Raw genomic sequence first — 25,167 nt, 5'->3', positions numbered from 1 at the left:
ATACTACATCTAACTTCTTGACAAAGTTGTTAGATGCCCCCTGTTGCAACCTCCAGGCAATCCAAGACTGGCACCATTATTTTTTATAGCTAGCTCTCCATCCTCATCGTTTTTGGAGCAATAATAAGACAAAAGGAGCACTTCCTCATCCTCACTATCGGAACAAGATAATTCTGCATTAGGCGACGCCATTTTCTATAGACCACATGATCAATAAAAGTGGCAGCACAGAACGGGATAGCAGCGTCATTGTCGAAAGTCTGCGGGGAACGATTTTTGGCACGCCAATGCCACCGGTATTTGCCACAGCAGCTTTGTTGTGGTAGCATTGATGCTAGTGTACAGCCGGCATTAGTGTCATGACGTTGTCCAAGTAAGACGCAGAGGTCAACATCACGATACCCACGCTCCAGAGGCAGGATCATTGCGAGTAAGCTGCATCAAAAACCGGGATCGAATTCCATTATATACTAAACTATATAGGTCCAACTGTATGGTGTTTTTAATGCATATTGTTAAGAGTTCATCTGAATATCAATACAAACGTTTCGTCAAGAAAACCATGGGTGTATGCATAAATTTTAGTTCAATATAGTTGAATTAAATTTCATCGGAAGATATTTCTAGGCCTACAATACAATACAACTAGTAGCGGCACACTTCAACGAGTATGAATTACTTTTTTTAGAAAGTGCGATCACCACAGCCATATCAGTGCGTAAAGTCAAGGGATATCCCGATATGACATCAGGCGGGAATATAATTATTATTCTACAGAATTCCTTCAACTTCTTTCAGAAATAAATTCATTCTTTCTTTCAACAAACTCAGGAAAGCGCAGCAAATTTCAGACCGACTGAGCAAGTTACAAAGCTATATCTAATAACAGAGTAAACTGGGAAAATGAAGTGCAAGTTGAAAGAACTATAACATCGTATATATAGTTATGCAACAAAACCAGAAAAATCTGCAAAAAGTGCAAAATCTGGCGAAAAAACAATTGCCACCAGGCGGCCATATTGATGCTGATGAGGCCAATGTTTGGGTTGAAGATGTATCTTTGGTAGATAACCAAATCAAGTATATACGAACCATATATGAAGACAATTCATGGATACGTCTTCCTAAAATAACTGGATTCTGTCTACAGACGAACTAATGGAAACACTTGAACGGACAGACAATGGACGAAAAGTGATCACAACAGCCTGCAGACACAGTTAAAAACGCAGTAGATGGGAGTCTTACCAAAAGTCCGAACCGCAGCTTTGCACAAGTTCGTAAATACGGGTATCGACTGCTTGGGACCGTTGCGGGTGACAAAAGGACGGCGTGAAGAGAACCGGTATGGAGTGTTGTTCTCATGTAATTTTACAGGAGCGATCCTTGAGTAAGAGCATAGATTGGATAACCAGTCTTGTTTACTAGCCATAAGTAAATTTGTTAATAGACTAGGCAGACTGAAAATATTACGGTCCAACAATGGTACAAACTTGATCGAAGCGTGTAAAGAAAAATGCTAAAAGACTTACATGATATGAACTGATTGAGGAAGATTTGATAAAAGATGACAAGGAATGGAAATTTAACCCACTACTGTCTAGCCACATGGGAGGCTACTTCGAGACAAATCAGGTCCGTGCGAAAGATCATGTATGGACGGATAAATAGATAGACACTATCTGAAGAAGAGCTGAGAGCGGTGCTGGATAATGAACAGCCGACACTGACCACATCGTCATGTGAAGACACAACAGTAGTTGCCAATATCCCGAATCATTTAATGGGTTCAACTACGGTCGAAACTGACACCAGCTTAATGGCCGAAAATGATATTTATAGAGCTCGCTGGAAACGAGTCAAATTTGTAACTGAATATGTGTGGAAGCACTTCCAAAAGCTATACATAACTTCTTTGCAGGAAATATCAAAGTGACATCATCAGAATTCTGATTTACAGGTTGGTGACATCGTCGTTGTTCAAGATACCGGCGTTGGGAAAAGACACAAAATGGAACTCACGTGAGACCCATCAAAACTTTATGCATGAGTTGAATTGTATCATTAGAAGTTTAGTTTAAGTAAATGAAACCGGTGATACGCCACCTATCCGACAACGGTCCTATCGCCAAACTAAGGATGTTCGTGAGGATCAGGATAGACAAATCCAAGAAATGTTAGATAATGACCTTATCGTGCCCTCGACTTCACCCTGGAGCGCTCCAGTGGTGATGGTAAAGAAAAAGAACAGAACATTCAGATTTGCTATTGACTTCCGTGAATTAAATCAAGTAACTAAGCCGATAAATTACCTACTCCCCAGGTTTGTGGATATTTAGGATTCAGTCAGAGAGCCACAAAAAACTTCGAGGAGCATCTACAACACCTTAGATTAGTTTTTGATCGCTTAAGAGAGGCAAACTTCACTCTTAAGCCCTAGAAATGCAAATTCGCAGTCAACAGTATACCATACTTAGGGTTTATTTTCACTAGTGAGGGTATCAAGGCGGATCCTGCCAAGTCGGAGGCTGTTCGATCGTTTCCCCGACCAAAATCTAAGAAAGATGTTCGCTCTTTTTTAGGCTTAGTCAATTTATATCGACGTTTTGTTCATAATTATGCTTATGTGACAGTTCCACTGAATAATATCCTTAAGAAAGAGTCTAGGTTTCACTGGACAGAGGCGTGTGAGGATGCATTAAACCAATTGAAAGATGCACTTCAATCGCCACCTGTGCTAGTGTACCCTGACCCTAATAGGGAATTTATCTTAACTTACGATGCTAGCGATGAGGCGATTGGGTTTATTCTAGGTAAAAAAGACAATGATGGAGAAGAGAGAGTTGTTTGCTATGGGGTAAAGCATTATCTGAGCAACAGAAACATTGGCCAATGTGTGATAAAGAATGCTACGCTATTGTAGCCGGCAACGTTTCGTACATATCTACTACCTAAGAAATTTACGGTTTTCACGGATCACAAATCCCTGTCGTGGACGACTGTGATGACGTACAAACTCTAGATCATATTTTATCGGTAGAGCTACCGGAGGGTAGTCGCTCAGTAGCTATGGACTATTTGTCATCTAAGTTCAAAGACTGGTTTGGCTACGCTGTGTGCATGGTAAGCATGTTGTTGAGTATTCTACGTCGCCTTGAAAGTCACCCTCCGATTCTCCAGAAAACAGAACTCCTGATCCGAGCCTGGTACCAACGGACCTCACACCATTGAATGAGCTTACTCCAGACCCCAGCCTCACAAACAACATGGTCAACCCCTCAGTAAACGCTCCTATCTCTAAGAACTAACTCCCTGATTTAGATACACGTATACCGGAAGATATCATAACCATCCGTTCGACTCCATCAATGACACTTAGCTCCCCTTTGGTATCAGAACAAGAACCTTCCTCTAACTTGGACGATGAATCTCTACTGGGCAATGTTAGCTCAGTCGAATATCAGTCTACGATAGACATAAACTCAGTGAGCGCACTCTCTGACGTCAAATTATTAGAACATGAATTTTTCTACAACGACTTAGTGCAAGGAGTGATGTCCATCGCACAGGCTCAACCAGCCAACAGAATGGAAAGCTTCAAAGTTTGTGTAGTGAGACATCGCCCATGATTGAATTTTTGTGAGACAGTAAACTACCTCTGGATGAGAAAGAGGCTCGCAAAATTTCTATGACAGCCTGGCAGTACCATCTTAACAATGGAATTCTTCACAGGGATTATCAGCACCGTGGCCGCAAAGTCGACCCAGAACTCAGAATACTAAGCCAGGTAGTAATTCCTAAAGCCTTACAACTGGACCTACTTATATCTTACCATGATTCAGCCGCTGGTGGTGGTCATCTAGGGGAAGAGAAAACATACGAGGCCCTGCTTCAGAAATACCATTGACCCAGTATGAAACAGGATGTGCACAACTATGTATCTACTTGTCATATATGTCAGCAGAATAAAAACCCGACTCACAAAAGTCGTCCCGGCCTGACTAACATGCCTATAACGGACACATTTATACGATGGCACATGGACATTTTAGGCCCCCTTACGCCTACTACGGATGGTCATCGGTATATATTACTCTCTGTCGACAGTTATTCGCGATGGGTGGAAGCGTTCCCGCTCAAAACTCAAGGAGAGACTGAGGTTGCTCGCATTCTATTTTCAGAGATTATTGCTCGGTACGGTGCTCCGAGGTCCCTAATTAGTGATTGAGGAGCAAACTTTATGATGGCATTAGTCTCAGCTGTGTGCGAATTGTTTCAGGTGACTCGTCACATGACTAGTAGCTATCATCCTCAAACAAATGCTACTTGTGAGCGGCAAAATCAGACTATTGCTCGGAAGTCTGATTGTAGTACGGACCAAACTGATTGGCATTTAACGCTCCCGACAGTATTTATGGCTCTTCGAGCAACACCTTCTGTTCAAGCGACAGGGTTCTCTTCATTTCATATTCTATTTGCCAAGGAAATGTTGCAACCAATTGATACGTCATTGACTCCCAAGCCAGCCTTGCCCTCTGCTGTAAAAGCTCACATTGAGAATATATAACAAAATTTACAGATTGTTAAAAAGATTGCCAATGAAAATATGAAGATCCTGCAGGACAAAAATAAACAGAACTACGATCAGCGACACAATGCTAAAACACCCTTGTATGAACCAGGAGACAAGGTGATGGTTTCATATCATCGTGTTCAGAAAGGGAAATCAAAACAATTAGTACTTACTTGGGCGGGTCCTTATCATATCCCTGAAAATGGTCCAAATCATACATACACAATCAAACGCTGTAGCGACGATCGACCATATCCGTCTCTGGTAAACGCTATGAGGTTAAAGACATTAAACGACTGCCTGCAATTTCCACAACTCCTACCGGCGGAAGATCCCGTTATCCAAGCACCTGATGCTGGGTCGCAACAATCTGACCAACGGGGTCAGGACCTGCCAGACGAAGGTATATATTATGAGGTCGAAAGGTTGCTTAAGGTCCATGTCCGTAGCGGGCAGCGACAGTATTTAGTCAGTTGGACTAAATACAATGAGAAGATGTGGGAGCCCGAGACTTATATAAGTGATTTCGTGAGAAACGAGTTCCATAGACTGAGGACACGAGCCGGTTGGCTTAGACACCGCCAACCACCTAAATGCCTTAAACGCTAGAGCCACTGATTGTCCACTGATTGTTCTCTCTGCCCCGTACTCCGTTGCGCCGATTCTATTTCCTGTATCACTTGTTCACGTTATAGTTTTTAGATCGAAATCTTAATAGGACCGTTGCTGAGGCTCATTGGTTGCTGTGCTAGATCCCTCAAGGCCCGAGGTATCATATTTAACCAATCCTTGTATCTTTTCCTATGTATCATATTTCTCTTTCTTAGGTTGGAACGTCTCTCATTTCGGATTCTTCATAATGTGTGCGGTGATGCTTTTTAGTCCAGCCCTTGCAACGGATGATGGCCAACGTCAAGAGAAGGCAGAGTGGGACAATCAAATGAATTCTGGGCACATACCTATCAAATTGTACTTCCTCAACCCATCAATTTAGCTCGCTTTTCAGTGTCATGGATCTAGTCTCACATGCCAACTACGCAACACTGCTGCTATAGATATGAATGAGTGACAGCGTCGGGTGAATGCTCACATTTTGCACGTGAATGAGAAAGTTCAGTCATTGATCCCTGAAGCCTCTCAACCGAGTCCCAAACGCTTTCCAAGAGAGGGGCTCCACTCGGTTTCAATGGGTCGTTATTGCGATCGCTGTTTGGTACTGCCATCCTAGACGATGTCGAGTTACTAGCTCGTCACATCATCAACTCTTTGAACGCTCGCACTCAAAAACTGTCAAATGCTTTTAACCAACATGGTAACCATCTATCATCTATGGTGGCTGATAAGGGCCATTGTAAAAAAACACGAATATGCAAATGAGGTCGACATTACGTTTTGTCGCCCGCGACAATTTGCTAAAGTAGTGATAATTATGTCCACGGTACGGTTATGTTGGTGTCGACATTGGTGAAAGGCGTGATCCGTATAACGATTTATCGTGATATTAACACGATATATCGACTTAATTATGTCGAAAAATCGCGATATATCACGTTTTTTCAACATAATTTCGTCGTGATAAAAGGTCGCAACAGTTTTGTACGGCTCCCATATATACGGAAGCGATAAAGGGCCTCGAGTTGTCGCGTTCAAACTCACCAAGTCACCATATTTATGTCGATAGATCGCGATACATCGCGTCAAGTCGACATGAATATGTCAACATATCGTGACGTTTTCACGACAAATTTCGCCTTTTCGTCCATTTTCCACGGGACAAGCTGTCATTTGAAGACACGTCGAAATGTAAGATGAGGACGACAGTGATATGAGGATTGAGTTTCAAGTCGTCATGAATTTGTCGACTTGTCGCGAGGAAAACGAAGGTCGTGAAAACGAAATATGTCGTCAAAACGTCACGATATGTCAACTTGACGCGATATATCGACATAAATATGGCGACTTGGCGAGTTTGAACGCGACAACTCGAGGCCCTTTATCGCTTCCGTACATATAAGCTTCCGTACATCTTTAGAAAAAGAAATAATATGTGATCTTTTGTTAAGTAGGATCACTTGAATGATCGCTTTAATATCACTTTATTAAAAAAAAGAATCTGCCAAAATGACCTTAATAATCGACACTATATCAGATTAATCGACTTCAAAATAGGCGAAAGCGTAAGTCTTCATTCCGTTATTAATTGGCCTCATTATTCAAAAGCTAATAAAGTGGGCGACAAAACCAAATAATTGAATTGTCGCGGGCGATAAAACCAAAAAGTTGAATTGTCGCGGGCGACAAAACCAAAAAGTTTAATCGTCGCGGGCGACAAAACCAAAAAATGAATTGTTGCGGGCGACAAAACCAAAATATTGAATTGTAGCGGGCGACAAAACCAAAATATTGAATTGTCGCGGGCGACAAAACCAAAATAATTGTTTTGTCGCGTTATTTTGGTTTTGTCGTTTTGTCGTAATGTCGCCCTCATTTGCATACAGAGATGCTAGGGCCAAAGTACCAAAATTCCGGAATTTAGAAAGGGGGTCTGGAGGCCCTCCCCGCCGGAGATGCGTTCTAGAGCGATCTGGGTGGTCTCGGTAACTGTTACTACATTTTCAATATGCGGAGCAGCACCATACGGGACGGATACTTTTCCTTGTGTCGATGTACTAGCGGCAGTATCACGATCGGCATCTTCCATCTGAAAATACGACGGAAGGCATTCGTTGTGCTTCACACCCCTCGCTGCCTTCTTATGCCGCGCGCTATCCGGGTGACGAAGAATATCTTTTTTCTCGCCACTACCGTATTTGACCTGGTCTTTACAAACGACGCAGTACGCCACGCCAGCTAAGTCTAACTTACGAATGTAGTTCGATAAGTAGTCCCCGTTACTGTCCTTATACTCTAGCCAGTGCCAGTTAAATTTATTTTTTATACCGCTGTCAATTGCCTTTATATCGGCCGACTCCCGACTGACAATCTTTCCGTGCGTGCTCATTTTGCAGACCGTCCCGCTTGACAGCTGCAGGTAAAAAGAAAGTTACAAAGCTGCGTGCCTCAGGACATAATTAATAATTGAGATGATATTTATTAAATATAATCTTAATTATTACCACGTGCATCTTCACATTGTTGGCCGTCAGCGGGACGATGTACAACGGCGCGTAAAGATTTGACTATTAATTGGAAATGGAGTCACAACAGTGGCGCTCCGCCTACGCACGCACAGATACCACAACAAGCACACCTATATACATTGTAGCAGAACGTCCTCGGAAACAGAAACCAAGATAAAATAACACAGAAGCGACGACGAGTACAATCAAACGAACGCTTTTACGGTCCGTGCCATTACTGGTCGCTGCGAGGAATTCTCACCCAATTTCCGGAATTGACATCGGCGATCCTAAATTTCCGGAATTCCGGATATTTCTGGAAAACTAGCATCTCTGTGCATATTCGTGTTTTTTTTTTCACGATGGCCCTCATCAGCCACCATAATCATCTTTTGCGAAACTCATTAATAAACGTACGGATGCTGCGTTTAAGGGTATTAAGAGCAATCATCAGCCTATCTCAAAATTATTTACCCGAGTTCAATTGACCTAAAAAAAACTTGCGCGTAGCACTACCCGCTTACCTACACAAAACATGTCGAAGCCAGTCAAGAAGTCGAACTACAGCTTTTATAATTCAAAGAGGTGGTTAACTAACTTGTTGAAGGAAAATGATCTCAGTTTCAGATTAATGCGGAGGTCATTAGAGATTCCATCAATAGTATAAACGCTATCCTCGTCACCAAGTTTCAGAGTTTCCCTTTAACTAGCGAATCCCCATCGTCTATATACAAAAACGTTGTTCCTGTCTACTCCAGAAACGGCACTAATCTATATGTTACCATTCGCTTTCCACTCAGCTTATTGTCTAAGACGTTACAACTTTTTAACATACGCACCTTCCCGGTTCCTGTTAATGGGTCTTCGAGCCATTCGACTCAATTGCTCGATTTGCTTTCTAATTTCGCTGCGACAGCTGACAGTCAGTATTCCACCAGTTTTAATGAGGTTGATCGCCAAGCTTGCCTTCTTGTAGGGGGCACGTTGCAATGTCCATTTAATTTGCCACTGAAATCATTCACTGACCCGTCATGTTCAGCCGCCCTGTATCTCAAAGATAAGAACAACATTGCAAGACTGTGTGACTTCAGAGTGCGATTAGATTCCGTATCGCCGACACTCATGGAACTTACCCCATCTCAGGTACTAGTGTACCAGATTTCTAAACTTTCCTTATCTTGTGGTTCAGATAAAGTCATTAACGGGTGTCACTTTTGCGTCATATCAGTCCCCTGTTTATGTCGCCTCTCCTCTGGCACTATGCAGCTTCGACCTCGTTTAAACTCATGCAAACCTAGTACACGATTGATTCTATTACATCCGGTTAACATAGCGGTCATTCAGTCTTTCTTCCCGAAAGAACTATACGCGAACCTTTCTGGATCTACGATTCAATCTGCACCCGTTCCTGTTTCTATTCCGTTTTTTGATTTGTAAAATCATTCGATGAATGCACTATTCGCCGATGATGACATCTCAATTTGCGACGCTTGTCTAAATCCATAAAGTCAGACCGTAGAGTTTTAAGGACCTTGGCAGAATCTATTGCTTCAGGGGACATCTCCATATCTCCTTCATTTACTGACTGGACCAGTATTCTTCTCTTTTGTTCAGTAGGTTTTTCGGTAATCTTGTGTCTCGTTGTCGTCAAACTCTGGTTCAGCCATAAAGCAATGGCTGTCTCCCTAACTGCATTATCAATAGCGCGCCCGGTGCAAGCGATGAAACTAAGTGGGTTCCACTACCAACAACAGGTACCCTCCTCTACGGTGTCACCCTTCGATCTGGAGGACTACTTTCACTATATATCTAGTGGGTTAAGTCTTTTGGTTGTTTTGTTAGTTCTAATGATGAGTGTCTTCCTTTTAGTTATTTTCTTCCAATATCGCCAATCATCTCGTCATTCCCCTCTTTTAATGACCAGTTTTAATGCAACCAATTGCATTACTGTTCGTTTAATTGATCTAGACCTCTGTCCACATTTTTTGGTTATACAACCCCCTGCAGGTGTAGATAGACTAGCTATCCATGGCACTTTTCGCCCTAAGTCGCACTTCTGTTTCAATGATTTTAATTAATCATTAATAAACTTATATCTGTAGTTTAGTCTATTCCCTCCGTTTTTCCGGTGTCTGTATGGCAGGCACAGAAGGCTCGTAAGATTATCGCTACAAGAAATTTTACGGTACATTTTTCTACCCATGTTGGTTTAGTTAGTATACTAACCTTACCGACACTGTCGCAGGACGGATTTGATTAAATTGATTTGGTTCGTAATACTTAACTCTGTCGTGTTATATGATGTAATATGTAATCATTTTTTTCATTTTCGTAGTATTGTATACAGCGTTGTAACATGGTATTTGACAACAAAATATAATATGATGTATTGTGTTCACCTCTGGTGAAGTACAAAAAAAAAACACGATTTCGATGTATTATGTCCAAACCTTGTATAGTCGGATACTTGTATAGTAAAAAAAAAAAACAAACTGTTTTTGTAGCTGACCTCTTCAACTTTAGCAATACATGCTTAAGTTGAAGAACATAGTGGGGGAGAATGTAACAAATCGGATTGAGACGGTCCATATTATAATCATTTTATAAGTACGTTTCTATATCATAATCATTATTTTCATTATATCTATTAATCGTATCGAAATATTAGTATGCAATCATCTTAGGAAAAGATATCTGAGTTTTTAGATTATGTAAAATTTTATTGTATCACAAGCTAGATTTATTAATTATGTAGTTTGTGACGGTCTCTGAGTATGGCAGTTGACAACGCCTGTCTCTGCTCATACTCAGACCCGGCGGCTCCTCCTGTATTGTCTCTGGTTGAGACCCGGAACTATTTTAACAATGAGTAATCAAAAGACGTGTATCTGTCAGTTTGTGTTCTCTTTATATTTTGGGGTTCCTAGGTGACCCTAGCTGACCTATCAGGGCTCGAGCTCTGCCTGTGTTCAACCAATCAGCGTTGTTGTTCAGTGGGTTGGGGAAATCGATGTGGGGACCCAAACTAGGGTTGAAACCTCAGTCGATTTCCGGAACTCACCGTGAACTAGTTAAAATGAATACAGAGATATACATTATATTACATCTATGAAATATTGTTATTTTTAGCTTCTACCTCTCGTCCCTCTGAGCTTCGTTCCTCTGGCAACCAGACAATAATTTGGTTGCTATACAACAAGAATTCGATCACTTCAGAACTTAGATATATACGATTTTTAGTGATTATTTAGGTTATATTGGGCAAAAACAGTTCAAAGTTCAAAAAGTTCAACTAATTAACTTGTATTCTATAATATTTTGAGAGGAACTGAATTTAAGTTCAGTGTTCAATCAAATTCTACATTTAATTGATAAGGATCACCTTTATTTCACGTCAGCATTTTATGTTTGTTGTGTCAAACCAAACTCGATATTAAAACGAGTATAAACCCTAAATATGAGAAGCTCTTTGATTAAATCGAACCACCTACAGTCTTTTTAGTCAAATCTGTGATTGCTGCTTCCAGCTATGTTTATGAATTGAAAATCATGCTCAAAGATTTAACTAAAGGTCATGCACTCTTGTGCTCCTGTTTTAATTAACATAGTACAATTTTGATTCTTTAAATAACAGAGACAAATGCTTACAATTAATTATTTTTTTCATCTCAATCATTTGCGATTAATTTATACTGAACAAAACTTGAATTAGAATTGATGTCTTTAATCAAATTGAAATCAAATTGAATTTGCTCGTTTTAATCTGAATGAAATTGAATTGAATTTGATGCTTCTAGCTGCAGGGATGAGAATGCCGACCTTTAAATCTGCGGTATTTTTTCTTGAGTAACACATGCAAACCAGATGACGGCGTAGCCGACAAAATTGCGAGCGCCGAGGGATTGCAACACTGTGATTTCGTATATACTATGATGTTTATGAATTTTGTCGATCGGTTGCAGACACGTGCGTGGCAACGGTAGGAATGTATGTATGTATATAGGCATACTTATGTTGCCACACGCGTACATTCTGGACGCTTTCAGATATTTTATATACACTGTGATGATTCTTAGTAAGCATTCATCGGCGCATTTTAACTGCAATAATTCAGGGCTTGTCCCATAATGCATAAGATGCTGATTGTCACCGAATTAGGATGTGCCACATTGGAAATAGTCATTACCTTCCAAAATACAAATACTCTTCCGGAGTAATGATTATATTTCTGAGGGATACTGATGTAGGCTACATTAAAGAAGGAGAGAGAAAGCTAACCAGATCATCTTTTGATGATATACATGGAAATGGGCATTCTTCATGACTCACTAGCACATGGCAGAACAATCAACACTATGTTCTATATGTATGTTCTTGATAATGGTGTCACTAGGAAAGCCCTTCAGCTCCTACATTGAACTTGGATGCTGAAGTTCTTCGCAAATTATAATGAAACAAGGTCAAGTATCAATGAGTATAATGGGGAAAAATTCATTGTAATTTTGCATATATTTTCCCAGTCCTTCCAACTGGCCGAGAGCTGATATGTGAACTTTTCTATAAAAATTCCAACCCCTGTTTCCTTCCTTTTGACAAAATAACAGCTGTGTATATCCAGTGGTTACAATTTGTGCCATCAAGAGCTAACAGAATATCTATTACTATCCTAAAAATTATCAAAAAATTATTACCAAAATTGTTAGGAAGCTTGTAAATACAGTCAAATAAGTCGTAGTCCTCGGGACTGACGATTCTACTATGACTTACGTCATGTACGAGTTAAGTGTAAGATGTATTTTTACAAGTTATCTGTAAGTCATGGTTTTATACGAATAACCCGTGGAATATACGATATAAGCCGCGATCACACGGACACGATTTTGCCCAGGCCAAATTGGCACGTATCAGGATCAGGCCAAATTTGGCCCTTGCCTGATTAGAGAGTGCGCTGACACGCAAACCATTCACTCAATACATAACAATGCTCAAACAAAGCGAAGTGGATCAGTTGCAAATCAAAAGCAATCATTTGTCTGGTGGTAAAATTTGGCTCAGGCCTGGTCGGACGTTTTTGGTCGAGCCAAATTTGGCCTGGGCGAAACAGGCTCAGGCTTATTTGGCACCCGTGTGAAACGGCAAAATTTGGCCAGGGCCAAAAATGCTCGTGTGATCGCGGCTATATACGACGCTCAGAATCCAGCATGGTTTGTCATGTTCCCGGTCATATAATGAGCAGATCCTATATCGCTCAATCAATCAATTAAAGCTGTCACGTGCACCACACAGACAACGTCACAAAATAATTACATTGTAACTGTCTGAACACGTCTTACACTGACAATATTGTAGCGTATTTTTTTATCTGCTGCCGGCATTTTGCGATGTGACTTACGCGATGTATTTTGAATGGAATCAGAAAATTTGGCTTCTAAAATTGATACAACATATGAAGTACAAGTTATAAGCATAATTTCATAAAGATTAAAGAAGAAAATTCTAATGATAATAATAATAATATGTGTCTTATATAGCGCTAAATCCAGCCAGGCTGCTCAGAGCGCTTTACATTTTCGATATTATTACCCCGGCCAATTTTATACTCTAACATGTATCAGTCATCTCTCCCTGGGGAGAAGTAACACTGAGCTGCTAACAAACGCTCAGTAGTCGTCTATCAGGCCAGGTACCCATTTACTCCTGGGTGGAGAGAGGCAATGAGGATAAGTGTCTTGCCCGAGGACACTACGGCAATGTACGGGGTTCGAACCCACGACCTGGCTTCCCAGACTAACGCTCTAACCGCTCGGCCACACTGATCCTAATGTTGATCCTAATTGTGACTAAATCAATTATACGAGATATGTGAAGATACGCCTAATTCAATGACGACTTATGCGGGGTTCACTGTATAACAAGAAACAAAATTCTTAATATAGACTTTCCTAAATTTACACAATGGTTCATATTGAATCCATATCAAATCCTAGCTACGACCTGAACATGAAACACTACGAGCTGGACTCCGCTAGCTATGATGCCTTAAATAGACCATCAGCGCTGTGGTTTTGCTTCAAATGTGACAGTGCAAACAGCGACAGTTTCAGTTTTCGGACCTACGAATTGGAATGTTCAAACTATTTCAGCCTCTTATCTGATGCAACAATCGACTCAGTCACGTCAAGCCTCGACTTCAGCCCACTCAAAGCTAGCAGTCCGATTATACACCGGGATAGCAAACGCAGTCGAAATGTAAATCGACAAAAGGAGGATAGTCGAGGCCACCGGAGCGTCAGTGATAATGACCGGAAATTGCATACCTCAAACCAGCGAATTAGAGCTCCACACACAGATATAAATGACTCGGTTTTTGACGCACCACCAAAACAGAATATCCGTATAATAACCGCTTACTTTCAGAGCATAGTAAACAAATGGTCTGAGTTCACCGCATGTGTCAAGTGTCTGGAACCCGACATCGTATGTGGCACGGAATCATGGCTTGATGGCTCGATTGGTTCTAGCGAAATTTTTCCAAAAGACTACACTGTCTATCGAAAGGATCGACACAAGGGAGGTGGTGGAGTATTCATCCTAGTCCACAGCCACCTCGTGTCTGAGATCAGGCCTGAGCTATCGACTGACTGTGAGATTCTATGGTGTAAAGTTGAGATTAGGGATGGATTAGCTCCTTTTACATGCCGCAGCATATTATGACATACCTAAATGAGCTGAATAAATCCTTAGAGCTACTAATCAGCTCCGTAAACCCCAAACATGTTATACTCACAGGCGATTTCAACTGCCCAAACATAGATTGGGACACTGGGATAAAATAAGACATGTGCTCTGAGCGTGAAGTTAGAAGATTCTTATTGGATCTTTCCTCCGAGAACCAAATAACTCAGATCCATAGAGAACCGACAAGAGAGTCAAACATACTGGATCTTGTTTTCATGTCAAATCCATCGCTTCTTAAAGCATCAAATCAGTACCAGGCATCGCCGACCATGTAATGACCGTTACTGATGTAAACATCAAACCACAACATGTTAAGCCAAGCACCGAGACATATTATCAGTACCACGTAGTATCAAGACCTAACAAAGATTGCACGTTCAATAAGTGAAATGTACGACCAGTATTCTGATACCAATACTCTGTGGTCTCACTGGCCTACTATCCTCGTGTGACGAACATATACCAAAAAAAGCGTGCGTAGTACCCGCTCAGCCCCGTAATGTCAGGAAATTGCTTCGCCGGAAAAGAAGACTCTATAACAAGGCAAAGAAACACAACAGCTGGAAAAACTACTACCATTTTCAAAAAGAGTGCAGACGTGATATGAGGAAGGCAGAGTGGGACTATGTAAACAATACCATCGAAAAAGGATTTCGAGAAAAGAATACTAAACCGTTCTGGAACTATGTGAAACGTAAACGACAGGACTGTGTAGGTGTGGCCCCCATAAAAAAAGATGGAAAACTCTACAGCGACCCTAAGACGAAGGCCAGGATATTATTGGAACAATTCCAATCCGTCTTTACACGGAACGATGGTTCACCTTTACCAGCGCCGACATCAAGTAAGCGCCACCCCGCCATATCAGAAATCACGGTCGAAAAGAAAGGAGTAGCCAAGTTACTCCGGGATTTAAACCCAGCCAATGCTACTGGACCGGACAACATACCAAACGCTATACTTAAAGAATGTGCGGATCACATAGCACCAGCGCTTAAGATTTTCCAAAAATCGGTTGATAGTGGTGTGCGACCGTCAGATTGGTTAGCAGCGAATGTTTCTTGCATCTTTAAAAATGGAGATCGCCACTTAGCCAAGAACTAGAGACCAGTTTCTCTTACCTCCATACCAAGTAAGGTGCTCAAAAAGGGTGCAGCCACCTTCGCTGTCACCTTGAGAAAAACAGAATTCTAACTAACCTAAATCATGGATTCAGAGCAGGACACTCATGTGAAACCCAACTCCTTACAACAGTGAACGACTTAACTATGTCCTATAACTCAGACGAGCAAGTAGACATAGCAATTTTGGATTTCAGCAAGGCTTTCGACTTTGTTCCCCACCCTGCTTGTTGCCTCTTCGCAGACGATTGCCTACTCTACCGAGTCATCAGATCATTTAGTGACCACATTACGCTACAGAAGGACCTAGAAAGCCTTGAACGATGGCCACATGACTGGGGTATGAGCTTCAATGCCAAGAAATGTAACATACTCAGTATCTGTGCTAAGTCAGAATACTTCTATTGCTTAGGCAACATGATACTTAAGCGAGTCACCAGCAGCCCATATCTAGGAGTCTTGTTATCGGAGGACCTGAAATGGAATGCACATATTGGCTCTATCGCAGCAAAGGCCAGTTCTATTCTGGGATTCTTACGCCGAAACTTGCGCTATGCCCCAGAGAACTGTAAACGAATGGCATACCTAGCACTTGTCTGATCGAAACTAGAGTACGCAGCAGTCGTCTGGGACCCGCATTATAGAAGTGACATTGATCGTTTGGAACGCATCCAACACCAGGCTGTTAGATTCACTACTAGAGACTACACAACTCATAATCCAGGATGTGTATCACATCGCTCGATTCGTAAAACCTATCACAACTAGAAACTCGAAGAAAGAAATCTCATCTTATTCTTATGTATAAGATTGTTGGGGGTCTAGTACCGGCACTTCCACCTGACCAGTTTCTGGAACGAGTTCGCGCAAACAGGAGGAAAATACAAACTGGACATCTAAGAGAGTTTGAAGCTACAAATCTAGTACAGAGAACAGTGTTCAATCACTCTATGTGCTTTAAAGTGCCGTTCAGCAGGAAAGACCAGTACAAAAACTCTTTTGTGCGTACTACCGCTGAGTGGAACCAATTAGAAGAGGCTATCGCCTCTGCCAGCGATTCCTGCGCCTTCCAACAAGGCATAGGAAGACACTTTTAACGTCCTCGCACGCCCTCTCTCATCCGTCGTTATACGCCTTATAAGGATACTCGACGTATATAATCAAGATCAAGATCAAGATGATACAATTCTTATAGCTCCTCAAGAGCCATTGATTAGGAAATATTGTGATACTTTTAATGCCCCACATAAGAAAAAGATTAGTTTCCTACCTGCCAGCAGCAAGCATATCATACTGGTCTGGTTTCCATTTGAACTAAAAATCGAAAAATATACATTGGTATTAATATGAGTTTCCTGCAAGCGCATATTTGAACAATATTAGCATTACATCTAAAACTGCATTTGTACCTACTTTATGCATGAGAGGGGCTAGGACAACAGCACTATCAACACATCTGCCAGTAATAACAACATCAGCACCTTCATCTAGAGCCTGTGCAATTGGTCCTGCACTACAAAGCAAATTCAGCCAAATCCAACAGAAACTTCAAATACGAATGTTTAGAAGAATTCAGTTATGTTGAGAAGCTGTGTTAACTAATTAACTTATTAATACCCTATAGTGCTGGAGAAAATGTGAAAATTTGGGAAAATTCCACCCTAGTGTGTTGAATAACGGGAATAGCACTCAGTGCTTCATCTAGCATTAAAAAAGGGCAGGGTGCTGATTTCAAATAAGGGCATTTTTGTGCGTGATTCCATTGGAGCAAAGGCACATAATAACGCACTCACGTCTGTTTTAGGGGCAACCTGCAATGTTCCCTATTGTATAGAATCAAGGTACCCCCTACTACGCTTGAGGACTAGAAACTATGTTTAACTCTGATTTTGCCATGAGTGGCACACTTGACCACAGTACATCCTTACACCTATGCCTGTCAATGAACTAAAGTTAATCAATAATACGATAGATAGGGCTCTCAAAATGATTTGGAAAACAGTTGCACACAAAAAAATAGCAGAAAAAAACAATCTGAATAAGGCAAATGATACAGCGAAATAAAGCCAGCAGTAGTGTATAGGCCTACATGAAATTGCATATTTTTAATCTTAGAAATATCAAATTAATTGATTTCAATTGATAGTGTTAGTGATTGGCAAGTAACTGTTGATAATTGGTAAGCAGCCAGCTTAAGAACACATTATTGCTATTAGGCTACTCAAACTAATTGTCCCTGCTAGTCTCTCTGTGAGTTCACCGAAAAAAGTTTTTCACCTGGTATATATAAAATTTGTCTAATAGTCTAGATAAAAAGATCCAGAGCATCACGATGTGTTCAAAACGAAACAATCCATTGAATATACACTACCAGCTTTACAACGGCAGTCGCTAGAGTGATTGGCAGTAGTTTGGAAGTCAGCCAATTTCCTGGAAACTTAAACTAGTCCATGCGTCTGAGGCACGTTTTCACACGATGCACACTGACTGCAGTACATTTAAATATGATAATCAACCATGCCAAGCAAAATACCAAGATTGAAAAAAAACTTTTTTCCCTGGACCATGCACAACCTTGGGTTTTCTTGAGGTTAGTCGATAGCTATTGCCCTGTACTAACAACGGCAAGAAACTTATTTGCGCTGGCATGAACCGCACATTGTGAGCAGCTATTAAATTGTCATTACATTCATTCATAAAATACGTGTTTAAAGAACAAGATTTCAACTTGAAATACTTACCCTAAATATGCATTTACACTTTGGAGCTTCTCAGGAAGTGATGTGTTATTCCCATCCAATGGAATGATATCTTTTTCATCTAATTGATAGCCCTAAAATGAAATATATAACGGCTGCGCACCTTACTCCACACGCAATTCCAAGAAAGGAAGCCAACTCTAAGCTACGTTTAGAGTTGACTGTATGCTGAGAGCTTACTGAGGAAACTTTGAAATAGGGACAAAGATAAACGGATGTTTGCACATAGATAAAATTCCTTTTACATTGGTAACTGAAATAACCATTGGCCCAACAGATTTATAGGCATAAAGAATCTACTGGCCCAACAAGTAATCCACTGGCCTCAGGCCAGTACTTAAATCAAACTCTGTCTTAGTTTTGATGCATCTGATCTCATGATGTTGAAACTAGTGTTGTGGCAGAAAAGACGCACAAAAATGTCATTAACAACCAAACCGTTATGAGGGCAAGGAAAAAACATCAAGAGTCTCTGAGGCCAGTTAGAACACAACTTGTTTCAAATGTACCACACAGGAATTACCAACACCAATAACCCATTAGCAATCAGGAATTTCACTATTTGCATGCATTACAAGTTAGTGTTATTTTGTATTAAGTAGTCAAAACTTTCATATGATATAACATTTGATGAGGTGGGCCATCAAAATCGTGTCCTTTTGACCCCCTGAGTTTCATATTAATCGTAGATCTGACAGACATAAGAAGAAACATTCTTATTTTCTCCAGGGTGATCAATAAGTTCAAGGGTGGCGTATTCATTATTGAGTTCTTGTAGGATGAAATTCTCTTCTCCATTGATTAGGGTTTTCTGTTACATCACAGAAAACCCTATTGAGATTCGTGTGTTTCTTATTAGGGTTTTCTGTTTCTTCACAGAAAACCCTATTGAAATTCGGGTGATTATTATTATTTTTTTTTCCCTTTTCCACATAGTTTTTGTTTTTTCAAAAGTGTAAAGGCTTCCTTACCTTACCGCAGTCGCCGATACAATCCGTATGATGTCCGTCAGCTCACTTCAATCTCCAGATACTGCATGGGAATTTTGATAAATCCACGTTATAAAGGCACTGTCGAGCCGTAAACATCGGAAATTTGGCTCCGTTCAATTAGTAGCCATGTTGTGTTTTCTTACCGATATTTCTCTCGTCTTTCCGAGGAAGAGCTATCGAATAATTCCCTCTCTTCTCCACAATCAATTTCAAAGTCAATTTTATGAATTTATTGCTCAGTGGGTCCGAGTCCAAGAGTTTACGAGTCCGGCGGAAGGCTACTAGAATTACGTTCGTCTTCGTCTCAGAGAGAAAACAAACGACAGAAAAGTATCAGGTGATTATCGATAGCCTACAACGGTACACACAGTTGACAAACAGTGTTAGGCCTGTGCCGGTTGGTGCGTACTGGGACTAAATATACTGGTTGGTCAATTGGTTCGGTTGTGAAGTGTGGAAGCTAAGATTATAAGAAAGCCTACCGGTATTTATTTGTCCATAGGCCTATTATATAGAAGCCAATACCATTTTAAGTACGTAGTTGTTAACCGCACGTGACTGTACGGTGATCTCCACAGGTTAACCGCGTACGTGAGGTCCCTACTAAGTATATAATGCCATACGTGAGTTCCTAGTAGCCAATACTATTTTAAGTACGAAATTGTAACGCGTACGTGACTGTACGGTGATATCCACAGGTTAACCGTACGTGAGTTCCTAGTAGCCAATACCATTTTAAGTACGAAATTGTAACGTGTACGTGACTGTACGGTGATATCCGCAGGTTAACCATACGTGAGTTCCCTAAAAACGCTGTACTTGAGTTCCTGTAATCTGCAAACGCGCATGCGTAAAAGAATAGAGTTTGGGTTAGGTGAGGCTAGGCTATTTGTAAATCAAATTTCATCCACCCACCAGTACGTTCTGTGGCACAGTGGGTAAATCACTGGACTACTAATGGATTTTTTTTCGTTTGGTTTCGAATCCCAATATTGCAAGTCTGAGCGTCAACGTACTCACATATGGCTAACCCGTAGAAATCACCGTACAGTCATGTACAGGTAACAACAGCGTTTTAAGTATTAAGGGAGTACGACAAGCCTACCATGCCTATGTACTACAAACACAACTTTTTCCCTCTCGTCGGCCCTACAGTGATGTTACTATAACTGGTGCCATTATAATATGGATAGGATTTGGTCAGGACTAGCCTAAAGTCTAATTCAGTCTATATACTAATTCACTCGATAGGCCTATTTTTAAAACAATACAGTTAAATATTCACATGCAGAAAGGCTAATTGATTTGAGCCATGTGATTAAGTTTGGCCAGGCCTTCTCTGACCTGCTGACATTAATAGTCAAACCAAAACGTTCATGTGGTCACGGCTAGTATTACCAGAAATCATTGTAGGCCTGTACATTTTGCTGTTCGTAGGTTTGGTATACCGATTTCTCCATTCTTGACTGATAAGTGTACGGTACAGCTGTACGCATTATATAATTGTTCCAATGGGAATAGGGCCTATTGATTGGGCTTATCATTTCCTGCTTTAGAGTACTGAAATAAACCTAATGTACATTCAAATATCCAACATCGGTGAAAGTTTGATTAATACTGTATACATGTAATGTAGGTTTTCATGTTGTATGAATATTTTGCAGTTCAAATGGGTATGATGCTGATTCCAATGTCAAACGCATGAAGTTAGATGGTCAAGGACAGTCAACACCAAGATATCTCTCTTCGACCGATGTTGTACCATAGAAGATCTGATTCTTTCAACTCAAGGAAAGTGATTCAACACGATCGACATAACACTGGAATAGGTTTGCAGTAACTAACCGTTCATTTCATTTAGTCCTATGTACTTTTTAGCCAATTTGGATTTGATTGTAATTGAAACTCTGGAACTGTTAACAAAAGACAAGTAAGACAAGTTGAAAAAACACAAGTTATGCTTGATTCTCATGTTCAAATTTAATTCAAATTTATTTTATTACATCATATTTACAAAGCATATCATTGGTTCATACAGTAATAAAAATTAGGGCAGAACAAATATTATTACAGAAACTCGAAAAAGGCAATGAATTTCTATAACTAATTGAACATTATTTTTAGCCTACTTGGGACTTTAGTCCCAGCGGGCTATTGCGTTCACTTTTCATCCGTCGTCCGTCCGTCCGTAGACGGAAATCAGTTAGTTTAGGAAGTTTTGAAGACTCTTCAATGTAATGTCTTGATATTTGGGTTTCACATGTATCTACCCTAGACACATCTTCAGCTCAAAAACTGGCCCTGTCAGAATCAAGATGGCCGACTGGCAGCTATTGTTGTTCGCCAAAATCAACACTTTTTACACATTTTTGAACTTTTTGAGGGAAATTTTGAAGATGCTTTGATCAATAACCTTGATCTTTCGGATATATGTGAATGCCCCCTAGGCCCATCAGCATAACAAAAATTGGGATACGGACTCAAGATGGCCGTCCTATGACCTTTTTTAGTGCCCAAAAATGTCAATTTTGGCCCGAATTCTGAGTTTGCCATTTCTCATTGCAATTTGTGATGGGTATTCTTTGAAAAGGGATGTTTTATACCTTTGATACCTGAATTGTTAGATTGTTGAGCATTTGGAACCACTTCCCAAGTGGGCATGGTGTCCCTGGACCCCTAGTTCTAATAACTCAGATCAAGAGTGACTCTCCCGTTTATTAGGAAACACACGCAACTAGTGGAATAGGTTTGATTTACACACATGTTGCAGGTATCAATTGTTTATCACTGTAGAATTTGTAATCCATAAAAGCCAAAATCAACATCAGCCGGAAACCCAGACCAAATCAATTCATAATTTATTGATTGAATCTACACTACAATATATGTATTTATTCAAATATTTCAATAAAAACATTAATATCTTAAATCTATTCTAAATCATAATTCGTTCTTATCTGTGAATTCACTCAATCTATCGGCTCAGCAGGTGCTTAAGATGAGTTCTTAATAAGACAGATCCATTTTTAAGGATGGTGATAATACAGTATCATGATGTTTGAATGCCAAAATAAGTGCATGGTCAAATATATTAATATTTGTGATTGTACGTCCACGTATGATCGGTTTCAAAGCTGAATCATATTTTACGTTTACACAGTGGTTGCATTAAGGTTCGAATCTGTCAATGCATTTTATTCTGTGTATCGATATTTCAATTTACTACAATTCCCATCATTCTGAATGGCTTTACAGAAAACCTGTCATCGCTGCTTTGCAGCTATATTTATTATTATTATTATTATTATTTTTTTCCACACTTTTTTTGTCAAAAGTACATAGGCTTTTTTACATTACTGCTGTTGCCGATACAATCCGTCTGATATCATTCAGCTCACTTCGATCTACAAATACTCCGTGCGCATTTTGAAGAATCAACGTTACAAAAGCAGTCGGGCCGTAAACATCGAAAATTGAGCCCCATTCAAAGAGCCAACATGTTTTTCTAAGTCCTCTTTCCGAAATCTACCGCACGTTTCTTGTCACGTCGATTATCAATTCAAGCATAAATTAACAAATTTATAACCGAAAGATTGCACATTCTGTCGCGGTTTATAAAAACTAATTTTAACAGTAACCCATTTCACTCAAATCGAGTACAAATTAATTTATTACTACCAGTGATTTGGCTGCGGGAGTTAAGCAGTTAATTCAGCAATACCTATTTTTCTTTACCAAATTAACCGTGTATTTACTAAGATAAATCATGAGTGTACCGGGGAGTCGTAGGCCTAAACATGCCGAAGAGATATAGTGGAGAAAAGCTCTTATGTCGACGAGGTATCAAAATAAAATAATATATTACTTTATTCGGCCGCGGGCTTCAACCTCTATAACAATACTCTATATTTCCTACAGTACATACCGATCATTGTCAAATGCACAAGGTATTTACTAAATACAAGTATATAACACACTCCTTTCCGTATGCTGGAGTCACACTTGAAATTTGGAGTAAGCGTTCGCTGTGGGGGAAATGAGACCGTTCACTTTGTCGCTTGAAGTGTTTATCGAGTTTTACGTGGCTTTAGGCCTACCGGTATTGAGCTTTACTGTCTCAAACAAACACAGTATACATAGGCCTACATAGGCTAGTAGCCTCTACTAGGTTAAAGCTAAGTTCACTGTAAAGGAGGAATCAGATTTATTAAAGTGCATGTTAATTAGTGATTTACTGGTTCTGACTTGTAACGATCAATCACAATTATCAATTTTATTGACAAAAATGAAGATTTTTTTGAAAATTTCGTCTGAGCAGACAGCTTTATAAGCCAGACTTTTCATCATAAAAGAAACTGGTATTTCTTTAATTCCTATGACTTAAGCCGGGGGTGCGTCGGCCTTGCGATGGCTTGTGACTCACTGCGAGGCCATTCACTGCAACCGCCAGCGACGATTGTGTCGCAATGACTCATCAACCTACGCTCCCTTGCGACAGGTTGTGACTGTCAGCAACGCCAGTGACAAGGAGTCGCACGTGTTCTACTTTCTGCAACGCGACACGACTGTCACAACCGACCTACGTGCTCTTACGACTGGCAGAAACTAGTCGCACACAGTCGCTGACAATCGTATCGCAACCGATTTGCACCAAAACTTGCGATGCAACGTGAGGATCGCATCGCGTCACAAGGCCGACCTACGTCCGGCTTTGAGTTACTGCGGAGCCCCAGAAATATCTTTTTTCTCGTTCAAAAGACCTTTCGCTTGTAAATTATTTCTACGGAACAAAATTTATTTCGTTCGAACCAATAATATTCTGTTCGATTGAACCAATTTGAAAAAATTGTTAGAACAAAGTTGAACAAACTTTTTTGTTGAAACAAAAGGTTTTTTCATCCGAACAATCGTCCGATCTAACAGAATCGTTTAAATTTGAACAGAATTTTCTTGTCAGAACATTAAGTTTTTCGTTCGAACAAGTATATTGTAAAAAGTTTTTTCTCCAAACCAAAAGTATTAAGTATTTTGTTCAATCGAACAGAATTGTTTTCATTCAAACATTCGTTCGAAAAAATTGTTTTCGCTCAAGCAAATTTTTTGCCGGGACAAAAAATTTTTCATTTGAACAATAACATAGCTTTCAGAATGAAGAAAAGTTTTGGTTCAAACAAAAAGCGTACAAGATTTTCTTGTCGGATTATTAAGTTTTTTTGGTCGAACAGCGAGTTAAGGTCATTTTGGAAGTTTACTCGGTCTGGTATATTTTGGATTACTGTGTATGTCATTTGTCAGGACATTAGAAGACGACTTAGGATACTACCTTGCGTGACTCCACTAGTTAGACCGACTTATTCCAAGATGAGGCGTTCCGTTGATTTCGGCTACAAGTTTTCGTTCAGATATAATGCTGAGCCATTTCGGCAACCTATCATTGATACTGTTTCCTAATAGCCTTGTTTAGTAATGGCTGATGTTGTACCTTATCAAATGCTTTGTTGAAATCATAAAGAGTAATTATCGCGTAACAGTCGATTTTCCAGAGTCAAATAGGACATCAAGTCCAGTTGTCCATGGTTTCAAGAAGGTCTAATTGACTGTTTGTCGAGCTTACTCTTATAAAACTGTGTTAACCATTGAACAGGATTCAAAGACTGTGCAGAAAACCCGTTATCGCTGCTTTGCAGCTATATTTATTTATTTTTTTTTCCCTTTTCCACACAGTTTTTGTTAAAAGTGTAAAGGCTTCCTTACCTTACCGCTGTCGCCGATACAATCCATATGATATCCTTCAGCTCACTTCAATCCACGTTATAAAGGCACTGTCGAGCCGTAAACATCGGAAATTTCGCCCCGTTCAATTAG

At 40.2% G+C, this 25,167-nt stretch overlaps 2 protein-coding genes across 2 annotated transcripts in view; one reads left to right on the top strand and one right to left on the bottom strand.

The window, feature by feature from the left end:
* The window catches only part of LOC141905259 (uncharacterized), a 179,501-nt gene that overhangs the window by 68,407 nt on the left and 85,927 nt on the right, over nucleotides 1-25,167 (bottom strand). The window contains exons 5-7 of the mRNA XM_074794083.1: nucleotides 18,293-18,384; nucleotides 16,965-17,064; nucleotides 16,822-16,865 (exon numbers count right to left, since the gene is read on the bottom strand). Coding sequence (XP_074650184.1) covers nucleotides 16,822-16,865; nucleotides 16,965-17,064; nucleotides 18,293-18,384 — 236 coding nt within the window. The remainder of the gene's footprint in view (nucleotides 1-16,821; nucleotides 16,866-16,964; nucleotides 17,065-18,292; nucleotides 18,385-25,167) is intronic.
* Nucleotides 12,451-15,534, top strand: LOC141905229 (uncharacterized). The gene is made up of 3 exons (XM_074794044.1): nucleotides 12,451-12,477; nucleotides 14,110-14,274; nucleotides 14,974-15,534. Exons 1-3 carry the CDS (start codon nucleotides 12,451-12,453, stop codon nucleotides 15,532-15,534), a joined length of 753 nt encoding a protein of 250 aa, XP_074650145.1.

Source organism: Tubulanus polymorphus, chromosome 5 (genome assembly GCF_964204645.1).
Source record: "Tubulanus polymorphus chromosome 5, tnTubPoly1.2, whole genome shotgun sequence".
In the NCBI taxonomy this organism is placed as follows: domain Eukaryota; kingdom Metazoa; phylum Nemertea; class Palaeonemertea; order Tubulaniformes; family Tubulanidae; genus Tubulanus; species Tubulanus polymorphus.
Note: the sequence above shows the minus strand (reverse complement) of the source record. Positions and strands in the feature narration are given on the sequence as shown.

What these genes read in the sequence shown, in the direction of transcription:
- LOC141905229 (XM_074794044.1), top strand. Translation starts at nt 12,451, where the DNA reads ATGACTTACGTCATGTACGAGTTAAGT. An exon ending in ACGTCATGTACGAGTTAAGT is followed by an intron (nt 12,478 to 14,109) that starts GTAAGATGTATT and finishes GCTTACTTTCAG; the next exon opens with AGCATAGTAAACAAATGGTC. An exon ending in GACACAAGGGAGGTGGTGGA is followed by an intron (nt 14,275 to 14,973) that starts GTATTCATCCTA and finishes CTCTATAACAAG; the next exon opens with GCAAAGAAACACAACAGCTG.